The sequence below is a fragment of the Oryctolagus cuniculus genome, chromosome 1 (assembly GCF_964237555.1).
Source record: "Oryctolagus cuniculus chromosome 1, mOryCun1.1, whole genome shotgun sequence".
NCBI lineage: Eukaryota > Metazoa > Chordata > Mammalia > Lagomorpha > Leporidae > Oryctolagus > Oryctolagus cuniculus.
Window position 1 is genome coordinate 111,151,650 of NC_091432.1, and position 12,957 is coordinate 111,164,606.

Consider the following 12,957-nt stretch of genomic DNA (forward strand, 5'->3'; position numbering starts at 1 on the left):
AGGCACTGCCAAGCCTCTTGGGAGCAGCCATGGCTCTCAGCACGATGGGCCATGGCCCCTGCTCAGTGTGGTTGGGTCAGGACGGAGGAGCGACCCTCAGAGCCCACCAGCAAGCCCCACTCTCTCATCCTGGTCACCTACAAATGACCACCACTACCGCCAAAGTGCCAGAGAGGACAAGCCTCTTCTGCACAAACCCATGCATCTCACGGCACAGAGAGGAGATGCAGGTCTGGGAAGACCCAGGCCCTCTTCTGTAATCATGGCACCACCGTCTCACCCCCTCCAGGAAGGCTTCCCTGTGTCTCCACAGCAGCACGTGCATCTGGGGTGGGGTCCGAAACCTCAGCAGGCCGCGTGGCATGCAGTAGGTGCTCAGTAAGTGTTGTTTCTACATGTATACCGTCTTAGAGCGATGCTTTGTCCTGAGAAAGCCTTCTATGTGCTCTCTGCCTGTCAGGCTTGTCTCTCCAGCTCCTAACACAGCCCAGTAAAATCTCACCATCCATTCCTTAGGAGGCAGCACATGCATTAAGAGCCCCAGAATGGAGTTAGGTGGATCTGGGTTCAAATTCTGGCTCCACACTTACCAGCTGTGTGACCTCAGGCAAGCTGCTTAATCTCTCTGAGCTCCAGGTCCCTCATCTGTAAAATGAGGATATGTACCCATCTCATAACATTTTTGTAAAGACTCAATGGGAGGACACCCGTGATGTACACGACACCATGCTTAGCACATGGAGAGCATTTTAAAAAGTAACATTTTGGGGCCAGTGCTGTGGCGTAGCAGGTAAAGCCGCCGCCTGCAATACCAGCATCCCATATGGGCACCGGTTCAAGTCCCGGCTGCTCCACCTCTGACCCAGCTCTCTGCTGTGGCCTGGGAAAGCAGTGGAAGATGGACCAAGTCCTTGGGCCCCTGCACCTGCATGGGAGACCCGGAAGAAGCTCCTGGCTCCTGGCTTCGGATGCAGCTCCAGCCATTGCAGCCAATTGGGGAGTGAACCAGCAGATGGAAGACCTCTCTCTCTTTCTTTCTCTCTCTGCCTCTCCTTCTCTGTGTAACTGAGAGGTAGAGTTACAGAGAGAGAGAGGGAGAGGCAAATAGAGAGGTCTTCCATCCACTGGTTCACTCCCCAAATGGCTGCAATGGCCAAAACTGGGCCAATCCAAAGCCAGGAGCCAGGAGCTTCTTCAAATAAATAAGTAAATCTTAAAAAAAAAAAAAAAATCAGGCTTCCTGGAAGAGCTGAGCCTTGAAGGACGAGCAGGATTTCGAAAGAGAGAGGTCCTCCAGGCCTTGGAAGGAAAATCTCTACTGTGGGGCCAGCACTGTGCCATAGCAGGTAAAGCCACCGCCTGCAGGGCCGGCATCCCATTTGGGCACTGGTTCGCAACCCGGCTGCTCCACTTCCAATCCAGCTCCCTGCTATGGCCTGGGAAAGCAGTGGAGGATGGCCCAAGTCCTTGGGTACCTGCACCCACATGGGAGACCCGGAAGAAGCTCCTGGCTCCTGGCTTTGGATTGGCCCAGTTTTGGCCATGGCAGCCATTTGGGGAGTGAACCAGCGGATGGAAGACCTCTCTATTTGCCTCTCCCTCTCTCTCTCTGTAACTCTACCTCTCAAGTAAATAAAAAAAAATCTGAAAGAAAGAAAGAGAGAGAGAGAGAGAGAGGGAGAGAAAATCGCTGTATAAAAACAGACATATATTGCCAGCGCCGCGGCTCACTAGGCTAATCCTCCGCCTAGCGGCGCCAGCACACCGGGTTCTAGTCCCGGTCGGGGCGCCGGATTCTGTCCCGGTTGCCCCTCTTCCAGGCCAGCTCTCTGCTGTGGCCAGGGAGTGCAGTGGAGGATGGCCCAGGTGCTTGGGCCCTGCACCCCATGGGAGACCAGGAAAAGCACCTGGCTCCTGGCTCCTGCCATCGGATCAGCGCGGTGCGCCGGCCGCAGCGCGCAGGCCGCGGCGGCCATTGGAGGGTGATCCAACGGCAAAGGAAGACCTTTCTTTCTGTCTCTCTCTCTCTCTCACTGTCCACTCTGCCTGTCAAAAAAAAAAAAAAAAAAAAAAAAAAAAAAAAACAGACATACAAGGGTACTTCAAAAAGTTCATGGAAAGTGCATTATGAATAACTCTGCATGGATTTCAAAGTTTTTTGCACCAAAATAAGTATCTTATAATCCCATTTTCTGGGAACGTTTTGGAGTTCCTGCATACATAGAAAGCAATCCAGAGAACGGGGGTAGAAATGCCTAGACGGGGCTGACGAGGCAGTGTGGGCCTTGCCTGCTGAGCCTGCAGCCCTCACCTGGCCCAGCGCCTCCCCTCGCCTCTGCCGACCCCCAAGGAGCCCACTACCTGCCCCACGCCGGCTCCCGAGCAGGCCCTGAAGCACTGTCTCATTTAACGCCTGCCCACCACTACTCTCAGGGCTCTGCTCTGGACATCACCCGTCACGCAGGGAATCAGCCCCTCCCACTGCTGGGCTCCAATCCCACCCAGATGGTGCGCATTGCTTCAGCTGCTCTGTACCAACACAGATGAGGCAACTGGGGCCCAGAGACATCCAGTGACTCACCCAAGGTCACACAGCAAGTTCTTTACTGGAAAGGGGGCGTCATGGGCTATAATTCCCTGCCTTGGGCGTCCTCCCTCCCAAACAGAGATGGGGGGGGAGGTGCACTCCAGCACCTGCCTTTCACAGGCACTCACAGGAAGTGATCCCTTTTGCAGGGAGGAAATGGGCAGGGAGGAGCCCTCCCCTCATGCAATCCCAGCACAGATCTCATCTTACACTTGCCCGCACAAAGTGCTTCCAGACAGCATCCTGGCCGAGCCAGGGTGCTCCTCTGTTTACACATGGGGACAGGAGGCAGACTGGGACAGACAGCCCGCCCCAGGCCACTCAGCCACCAGGTGGCTAGGACCCCATGTCCCTGGGCTCCCGCCAGGCCACGTGCTGGACAGACAGCTGCAGTCTGGTCCTGCCGGGCCCGAGACTCCTGCGCGGCTCTGCCGAGCCTCGGGTCCCTGAGCTGTTAAAAGAAGGGTGGGTGCATCCCCTCCCAAGGCCTTCGTGGGACTGCGACAAATATGGAGTGAGATCCTTAATAACGATTAATAGGAAAGCGCTCTGAAAAATACACAGAACGCTGTGTGTAGCTAGGGGAGACCAAAGATAAACTTGGGAAAGACAGGAGCCTCCCCCACCCGTGCCCACCTCCAGCTGCTTTCTGATCTCTACAGCAGCAGAGAGGGACTCCAAGGCAAAGAGGAGCAGAGTGGGGGGAAGCAGAGGGCCGAGGAGGGGCCGTGAGATGGGACAGCAGAGTGGGATGGACGAGGTCCAAGAGCGGGAAGGCCCATCGGGGTGGCCAGGGTGGGCCTGGTGGGTGGCAGCAGCTGGGGAGTGCCCAGCCAGCCACGGTTCTTCCTTGGCACAGAACACCTGCCTAGAGCTGTGCTCAACCAGAGAGAGACCGCTTACCAGGAAGGGAGCCCTCCTGCCTCAGCTCCCCTCGGCGCGTCCCCAGACCTGGCGGTCACTCATGGTCACTCACGGGAGGGAGGGTGCAGAGTGCGGAGCCAGCTCAGGCTAAGCCCAGCTCTGAAGCATCCCAAACTTATTTCTCAAATCCCAGAGAACAATGGCCCAGCTCCACCCCGGGCCCACACCCAGGCTCCCGGAAACAAACCGAGCTTCTCTGTTCCCAGCTGGAGCTACCCATGTAGGTTAGGGGCCACTTGGAGACAGTCTGTGCTGATGGCCAGGAGGCGGGGACAGGGGCCGCTTGGCCCAGCTTCTGGCCCCAGCTCTGTGCTTATTAACCATGCGAGGACATCGGTGAAGCTAATCAACTTCCCTGAGCCTGGGATCCCGTGTGAGTGACGGGAGGATGACATCCACCCTTCCAAACCTCCACCCTTCCTGTTTCAGTGGACTGTGGCAAGAACCGCATGAGGTGACAGCAGTGAGAGCATCTTAGGAAGGGATCCCAGGGTGTGCCAAGCATGCCAGCCCTCCCAGGCAGGACCCCTCCCCACACCCAAACACCCAAACTCATCAAGGGCCTCCCAAGGACCTGGTGGACAGGGCAGAGCTCACAGGTGTGGGGAGAACGGACCCTGGCACCCCAGCTGCCACAGGGAGGGAGGGGCTTGGCTACCCAGGGAGGGGCAGGGGTCCCGCAGCAGGGGACTCTCAGGCCTGAGACTCCAGCAGAGGCAGCTCGCGGGGGACCCGCGCTCCCTACCCCGTTTGCGCCAGCAGGGCCCCTCCCGCACGGAATAGGACAGCTCCACGAACTCGATGTCCACGGCCGAGCGCTTGGGCAGGTGAGAGAAGCGCTGGGCTTCTGTGATGTGGTTCTCCACCTTCTTCAGGTGCGTGGTCAGCACCGGGGGCTCCGCCCCATCCTCCAGTGCAACGGCCATGGCCACGGCCCCCGGCCCTAGTCCACAGCCCACGGCCTCCAGCGCCTTCTCCGCCATCACGCCGCGTGCCGGCCTGCAGGAGAGGGCCGGCTCAGTCGGGGCGGACCCCCTGCCGCCGCCCCAAGCTCCCCGCCTGCCCGGTGCTGCCCGCGCCTCCTTGGTGCTCAGGGCAGATCGGCAACTGTTGGCCCCTCGCTTCCCACTGCCCGGGCATCCGCGTCCCCCGACCCCCACTCCCCACGCTGCGCTGCTTCGCCCGGATCTCTCCCCTGTCCCGGGCAGCACCCGCCCCAGCCCGGCCCCTCCGAGCCTTCATCCGCCCCGTCCTCTCCGCCGCGGCTCGGGCTCTAATCTCCTTACCCTGCGGGCCAGCAGCCCCTGGGGACCCGACGGGTGGCGTGGGGGGAGGGGCCGGCGGCCGAAGCTGCCCGCCAGGAGGTCCCGGGGACAGGGGGAACGCAGGGTGGTGGGCCGGGGAGCCCGAGAAGGGCAGCTCCGGGCCTCCCGCTGCGACCCCTCCCCACCGCAGGGCGCGACACCCCGGCCGGCCCCTCCCGCGGATGCCGCGGGCCGGCGTGCCCAGTGTTCTTCCCAGAGACAGGCGCGCCCCCCGGACTCAAAGCCCCGCGGCCCCCGCAGCGCCCCCCGCCCCCCACCGCCGCCGGTGCCTAGTCACCTTGACGCGCCCCCGGGCCGTGCGGGCCGCGCCTCTGGGCGCCGCCGCGGGCCGGGGATGCAGACCACGGGCCCTCCTTACCTGCCTCGGGCTGCGGCACCCGCGTCCCGGCTCCGGATCCCGGCCGCCCGGGCCGGGGCGGGGCCGGGGCGGGGTGGGCGGCAGGGAGGCCGGGCCTCGGGTCGGAGAAGACGACCAGGTTGGGGAGGGGCGGTTGGGGTCCTGACCCCGACTCCGCTCGGCTGCGCACACCCGGTTCCCCGAGCCCGGTGCCCGGCGCTCCGTCCTCCCGAGCCCGCCGGGCGACTGCGCTCTCCTCCAAGCCACTGCTCGCCGGGCCCGCTGCTCTTAAAGGGCCCGCACCGCCCGCAGCCCGCGGGGGGCGAGGATGGCGACGGCGAGCGCGGCGCGGGGGGCGCATTTGTGGATGCAGGACCGCAAGTTGGCGGCGACAGGCCGCCTCGGGAGCAGTGAGGAAGGGAGGGCTGGAGCCGCTCGGCGGGGACGGGGTGCGGATGCCATCGTCCTCGAGGCGTCGTGAACCCGTTTCCCTCAGCTCCCGTCCTTGAGCTCAGCGTCCCGCCCAAATCCCCAAACTGGGCACAAAGGCTTCCACCACAGCGACAGTCTGAGGGCACTGGGACACCCCTCTCCCTCGCACCATCCGCTCCGAGGGGGAGGTCGTGGTTAGGAAGGGCCAGGGGCTTGCATTGAGGGAGCTCGCGGGCAGCCAGCCCCCAGGTCAAAGCGGTACCCGGAGCTCTGCCTGCTCCCACTGTAGGAGTCTCTTCACCCAGCCAGCTTCGGGCCTTCAGTCCAGGCACCTGTGTCCAGGGCCGGCATCCGGCTCACAGCCTCTGCCTCCGGCCCCTTCTCCCACGGGCGCCTTCCCCCCTGCATCCCAAGCCCGCAGCTCAGTCCCGGCAAAGGGGCGACTCTCCCCTGCTCTGCCCCTTTCTCAGACAATCCCTCTCGGCCCCTGCCTGCCCCCGCCCCTGTGTCTTCGAGGGGTAAGTAGGTTAGCCAGCCAAGACACGTGACCTGAGCGTGAAGTTCCCACCTGTCACAGCGCCGAGATGGATGGGAGGGGCGGCGGCCGGGGCCGCTGAGGCTGCTGCTCACTGCAGCAGTGAGAGGTTACTAGCAGTCAATCTTGCTGCTACCCCGCCCGGCAGCCTCCCCGCCACCCGGCAGCCTCTCCGCCGCCCGCGGCTCGCGGCCCCTGCAGCGCACGGCCAGGCCCCGCCCTGGAACTGCGAGGCTTAGCTGGGATGTGGGTCCAGCCTTTTCAACTTTCTCACGCCCAAACTGCCTTCTCCACGTTAACCTCCGGCGCTCTCCTACTTACTCCCCCAGCCGCCAGCACTGCATTTGCTGAGCAACTGCCGTGAGTCCTTTCTCCGGGAGGGTTTGCATCCACGGATTCGACCAACGGAGGATCAAAAGAAAAGTTCTCTCTCTCTCTCTCCCCATATGTGTGTGTGTGTGTAATTTTTTTGTTTGTTTGAGAGAGCTAGAAAAACACAGAAGGAGCTCTCCCATCCCCTGGTTCACACCCCAGTGTCCATTATGGTGATGAGGCGGGAGGAGTTAAAGCTGGGAGTCTGAAACTCAATCAAAGTCTCCTACATAGGTGGCAGCAGCCCAACCATCTGAGCCATCGCTGACAGAGGAGGGACGCCCAGGGTCTGCTGCAGCAGGATGTAGCAGTCAGGAGCCAGAGCCAGGCATGAGCCCAAGCACTCCAATTCGGCGAGTGGCATCCCAATCAGTAGGCCAAATGGCAACTAGAGAAAAAAAAAATACTGTCTAAATTGCATCTGCCGTCTTTCTGCTTTCCGGCCTGGGAAAGCAGTAGATGGCCCAAGTGCTTGGGCTCCTGCACCCACATAGGAGACCTGAAAAAAGCTCCTGGTCCTGGCTTCAGATTGGCTCAGCTCCAGCTGTTGCAGCCATCTGGGAAGTGAACCGGGCAGATGGAAGATCCCTCTGTCTCTTTCTGTAACACTACCTTCAAAAAAAAAGTTGTTGGGGCTGGCACTGTGGCTCACTTGGTTAATCCTCTGCCTACGGCACCAGCATCCCATATGAGGATTGGGTTCTAGCCCCAGTTGCTCCTCTTCCAGTCCAGCTCTCTGTTGTGGCCTGGAAGGCAGTGGAGGATGGTCCAAGTGCTTGGGCCCCTGCACCTGCATGGGAGACCAGGAGGAGGCACCTGGCTCCTGGCTTCAGATCGGCACAGCGCCGGCCATGGCGGCCATTTGGGGGGTCAACCAATGGAAGGAAGACCTTTCTCTCTGTCTGTCTGTCTGTCTGTCTCTCTCTCTCTCTCTCTCTATCTGTCAAATAAATTTTTAAAAAAGTTGCACTGGAAGCCAGCACTGTGACGCAGCATGCTAAGCCACTTGCACTGCAGACATCCCTTAGGAGCACCAGTCCCAGCTGCTCCACTTCTGATCCAGCTCCTTGCTAATGCACCCAGGAGAGCAGTGGAAGATGGCCCAGGTACATGGGCTCCTGCCACCTGTAGGAGAGACCTGGATGGAGTTTCAGGCTCCTGATGTCAGCTTGGCCCAGCCCTGGTCATTGTGGCCTTTTGGGGAGTAGACCAGCAGATGGAAGACCTCTCTTCTCTCTCTCTTTCTTTGTAACTCTACCTTTCAAATAAATTAAAACAAAGCACTAAAAAGTTACATTGGCACTGAACATGTGCAGCCTTTTTGTTATTATGTCCTTAAACAATATGGGGTAACAACTATAACTATTCACATAGCATTTACATTATATCAGATATTTGACGGGATGCAGATTTGACTTAACGTATACATGATTAAATGCAATACTGTGATATTTTATATAAGCCACTGGAGCATCCACAGGGGGTCCTGGAACTCGTTTCCAGTGACATGCAGGGACCACTCTACTATCTGCCAGGTATTATCTCATTTAACACTCACAGTATCCCTAGCAAGCAGGTTTTACACACCCTCCTCAGAGACAAAGAAACGGAGAGATAGGGAGGTTGAGCAATATACCCAAGCTGATACATCTAACGGGTAGCAGGGGCCAGCACTTGGTGCAGAGGTTAAGATGCCCCTTGGGACACCCGCATCCCATTTGGAATGCCTGGTTTAAGTCGGGGCTCAAGCACTTGGCCCTTCTTCTGCTGCTTTCCCAGGTGCATTAGCAGGGAGCTGGACCAGAAGTGGAGCAGCCGGGTCTTGAACTGGCGGATGCTGGCATTGCAGGCGGAGGCTTAACCAGCTATACCACAAAAGGTCCCGCTCATCACCTTCTGAGATCAGCATTTCCACATCTCCCATCAGCTTCCCGCACTGCAGGGCTCAGCGCACTGGGCCTCAGCCTTGCCTTGGAAGCAGTGTGTCCTGGGAGGCTTTCAAAAGATGACCAGATGCCACTCCAGACCCAGTGCTCCTGAATCTGGTGTGGGGCCCCGGCTCTTTAGATGTTTAGAGGCTACCAGGCGACCCCACTGGCAGGCAAAGGTGAAAGCCGCTGTTCTAGGTGAACCTTCCCTTCCCTGGGTTGGAAGCCCCTACCCAGCCCTCCCACCCCTCTGCCCTGAAACAGGCTTTCCCTCCTCCATGACACCCTCTCCCCCACGGGAGCAGGTCGTCCATGTCCTGAACTTAGAATCAGATATCTGTAACGACTTCTTACAAGTTCTGTACTGCATCCGGGACTCGAACCAGCCCCTACATGGGACACCAGCACTGCAGACAGCAGCCTCACCTGCTATGCCAGTGTCGGCCTCGGGACCACACATCTCTAGTTCAGGTTCATTTCCTTTTCCCAGAAGAATCTCATGCTTCCTTGGCAGAATATAGAAAATTACATTTATCTTTTTAAAAAATTCATTTATTTGAAAGGCAGAGAAAGAGAGATCTCCCATCTGTTGGTTCACTCCCCAAATGCCTGCAACTGCAGGACTGGGCTAGGATGAAGCCAGGAGCCAGGAAACGCATCCTGGTCTCCTGCCTGGGTGGCTGGAACCCAAGTTCTTGGGCCATCACCTGCTGTGCCCCCAGGCACATCAGCAAGGAGCTGGATTGAAAGAGGAGATGAGATGTGGTCCCAGGCACGCCAACACGGGATGCGGTGACCTGAATAGGCCTTAAGCTGCTGTGCCACAATACCCACCCCCAAAGCTGTATTCATTGAATGTAGGCACCCAGGGTAGAGTTATGCTCTCTGAGAAAGGGGCTAGGTCTGTCTCTTTCTCTCCATCTTCCTAGAACTATAACAGAAAATGCACCCAATAAAAACCTGTTGACTGATCCATCCATTGTCTCCCCAAGTTTTCCATAAGGAAACTGTAGCTCAGAGTACTAGGTACAAGTGTGAGGTCACACAGCTGGTGCGGTGGGTCCGGGTCTCAGTGGCTCTGAGCTGTGGCTTTACCTATTTACTCCCTCAAACTTCCCCTTTCCCTAATAGTGTCACCTTCCCATTTTACCAAGCACATCCACCTGCATCCCAGGGAACAGCCCCCTCTCGTTGGAGCACATGAACCTTCCAAATCTTCCAGCGATTCCCTAGGGCAGACTCTCCCCACTCTGGAGGTGCTCCCAACACATGCCCCCGAGGGCAGATCTCTGCTTCCTGAGAAGACACACTTCTTGTTATTGTTGTTTGTTTTTTAAGAGACAAAACAACTGCAGGGCAACAGGAGAGTGGGGAGTACAGGGGCATAGGGCACCAACCAACACTTATCATCTTTTTTTTTTTTTTTTTTTTTTTTTTGACAGGCAGAGTGGACAGTGAGAGAGAGAGACAGAGAGAAAGGTCTTCCTTTACCGTTGGTTCACCCTCCAATAGCTGCCGCGGACGTGCTGATCTGAAGCTAGGAGCCAGGTGCCTCTCCTGGTCTCCCAAGTGGGTGCAGGGCCCAAGTACTTGGGCCATCCTCCACTGCACTCCTGGGCCACAGCAAAGAGCTGGCCTGGAAGAGGGGCAACCAGGATAGAACCCAGCGCCCCAACCAGGACTAGAACCTGGTGTGCCGGCGCCGCAGGCGGAGGATTAGCCTAGTGAGCCACGGCGCTGCTCCCCCCCCCCCCACCTTTTCTTTTTTAACATTTATTTATTTGAAAGGCAGAGTGAGGCCAGCTCTGTGGTGTAATGGGTAAAGCCGCAACCTGAGTGCCGGCATCCCACATGGGCACCCATTCAAGTCCCAGCTGCTCCACTTCCAATGCAGTGGAAAATAGCACAAGTCCTTGGTTCCCTGCACCCACATGGGAGACCTAGAAGAGGTTCCAGGCTCCTGGCTTCGGATCAGCTCAGCTCCAGCCATTGCAGCTGTTTGGGGAGTGAATCAGCAGATGAAAGACCTCCCCCACCCCACCCTGCAACTCTGCCTTTCAAATAAATAGATAAATCATTAGAAAGAGAGACAGATATTCAATCTCCTGAACATCTCTCCAAACGCCTGCCAACAGCAAGGGATTGGTGGCCAGGCTGTGGCCAGAAGCCAAGAACTCACTCCATCCTGGTCTCTCATCATCCCAGCACTTGGGCCATCCTCCACTGCCTTCCCAGGCGCATTAGCAGGGAGCTGGATTAGAAGAAAAGCAGCTGGGACACAAACTGGAACCCATATGCGATATGGGTACTGCAGGCTGGGGCTTTAACCCCCTGTGCCACAGTGCCAGCCCCTTAATATTTTTAAATTTTTTTTTTTTTTTGACAGGCAGAGTAGACAGTGAGAGAGACAGAGAGAAAGGTCTTCCTTTGCTGTTGGTTCACCCTCCAATGGCCGCCGCAGCCTATGCGCTGCGGCCGGCGCACCATGCTGATCTGATGGCAGGAGCCAGGTACTTATTCTGGTCTCCCATGGGGTGCAGGGCCCAAGCACTTGGGCCATCCTCCACTGCACTCCCTGGCCACAGCAGAGAGCTGGCCTGGAAGAGGGGCAACCGGGACAGAATCTGGCGCCCCGACCGGGACTAGAACCCGGTGTGCCGGCGCCACAAGGTGGAAGATTAGCCTAGGGAGCCACGGTGCCAGCCCTTATTTTCATTTTTATTTGAAAGGCAGAGAGATCTTCCATCCACTAGTTCACTTCCCAAATGCCCAAAACAGCCAGGGCTGGACAGGGCTACAGTTTCCCAGATGGGTGGCAGGAACCCAACTACTTGAGCTATCACCCGCTGCCCTCCAGGGTGTGCATTAGCAGGAAGCTGGACTCAGGAGTGAAGCTGGGATTGAACCCTGGCACCCTGATATGGGATGGGGCATCCTTAGTGTGTCAGCCACTGCACCAAACACCTGCCTCCACAGCTCACAGCTTTAATTCCACTTTTCATGTACACTGTGATATTTGCCGGTGGAAGGCCCCTCTGCTGGCCACTTGGGGAGATGCAGCTCAGGCCTGGAAGGCAGCGGGGCATTCCGGAGACCGATGGCGCCCTCTGCCTCCATCTGCTGGCTTCCTGGTCCCTGCCGGTCCTCTCCTGTGGCTTCCCTAAGGCAGGCGGTGAGCTGGAGGGATCCCTACTGGTTGCTGTTCCTGATCTCTCAGGGGCTAGGCAGAAACCCTATTGTTGCTTTTTTTTTTTAAATCTTTATTGTTTAAAAATTTTTTAAAAATATAACTACAAAATCAAGGAATATCGAAGTGCATTTAAACAACGAGGTATTTCTCTCTCTGCTTCCTCTAATAACAAAAAGGCGAGTTCTCCATGCTACAGAGTGCCAAGTTTCTCTGCCAAGTTGTCTCTCTTTCCTCGTGCCCAGGACTGGAGTTCCCACTGTGGATGTCTTTCGCATGGTACCAGCCTCAGATCAGTATTGAACCAGCTTTTCCTTCGGGCCTGGCCCCTTCCCCTCAGAGTGGGACTGGTGTTGTGCACACCAGGTTGAGTTGCCACCTGCCACACCAGCATCCCATGTTGGAGTGCCACTTCGAGTCCTAGCTGCCCCATTTCTAATCCAGCTCCCTGCTAGTACTCCTAGGAAAGCAGCAGAGCATGGCCCAAGTGCTTGGGCCCCTGCACCCACACGGGAAATTCAGATGGAGCTCTTGGCCTTGGCCTGGCCTAACCCTGGGGCTGCAGACATTTGGAGAGTGAACCAGCAGATGGAAGCTCTATCTTTCCCTCTCTCGCGGTAATTCTGCCTTCCAAATAAATTCTTTTTTATTTTTTTTAAGATTTATTTATTTATTTGAAAGTCAGAGTTACACGGAGAGAGAAGGAGAGGCAGAGTGAGAGAAAGAGAGAGAGAGGTCTTCCATCTGCTGGTTCACTCCCCAACTGGCCGCAATGGCCGGAGCTGTGCCAATCTGAAACCAGGAGCCAGGAGCTTTTTCCAGATCTTCCACACAGGTGCAGAGGCCCAAGGACTTGGGCCATTTTTTACTGCTTTCCCAGGCCACAACAGAGAGCTGGATTGGAAGTGGAGTAGTCAGGACTCAAACCAGCGCCAAAATGGGATGCTGGCACTGCAGGTGGTGGCTTTACCTGCTACACCACAGCACTGGCTCCCAAATATTCTTTTTTTTAAAAAAAAAATTGTATTTAGGCCAGCGCCGCGGCTCACTAGGCTAATCCTCCGCCTAGCGGCGCCGGCACCCCGGGTTCTAGTCCCGGTCGGGGCGCCGGATTCTGTCCCGGTTGCCCCTCTTCCAGGCCAGCCCTCTGCTGTGGCCAGGGAGTGCAGTGGAGGATGGCCCAGGTGCTTGGGCCCTGCACCCCATGGGAGACCAGGAAAAGCACCTGGCTCCTGGCTCCTGCCATCGGATCAGCGCGGTGCGCCGGCCGCAGCGCGCCGGCCGCGGCGGCCATTGGAGGGTGAACCAACGGCAAAGGAAGACCTTTCTC

At 57.6% G+C, this 12,957-nt stretch overlaps 1 protein-coding gene across 6 annotated transcripts in view; it reads right to left on the reverse strand.

The window, feature by feature from the left end:
• The window catches only part of ABCG4 (ATP binding cassette subfamily G member 4), a 28,193-nt gene that overhangs the window by 9,836 nt on the left and 5,400 nt on the right, over positions 1–12,957 (reverse strand). Inside the window, exons 1-2 of one of the 6 annotated variants that reach the window (XM_051837704.2) lie at positions 6,174–6,300; positions 4,257–4,510 (exon numbers count right to left, since the gene is read on the reverse strand). In XM_051837704.2, coding sequence (XP_051693664.1) covers positions 4,257–4,494 — 238 coding nt within the window. In that variant the 5' untranslated portion in view covers positions 4,495–4,510; positions 6,174–6,300. Of the gene's footprint in view, positions 1–4,256; positions 4,511–4,797; positions 5,017–5,113; positions 5,138–5,194; positions 5,847–5,867; positions 6,087–6,173; positions 6,301–12,957 lie in introns of those variants that run through there. The other 5 variants (XM_070079440.1, XM_051837703.2, XM_070079444.1 and 2 more) reach the window with 5 other exon arrangements.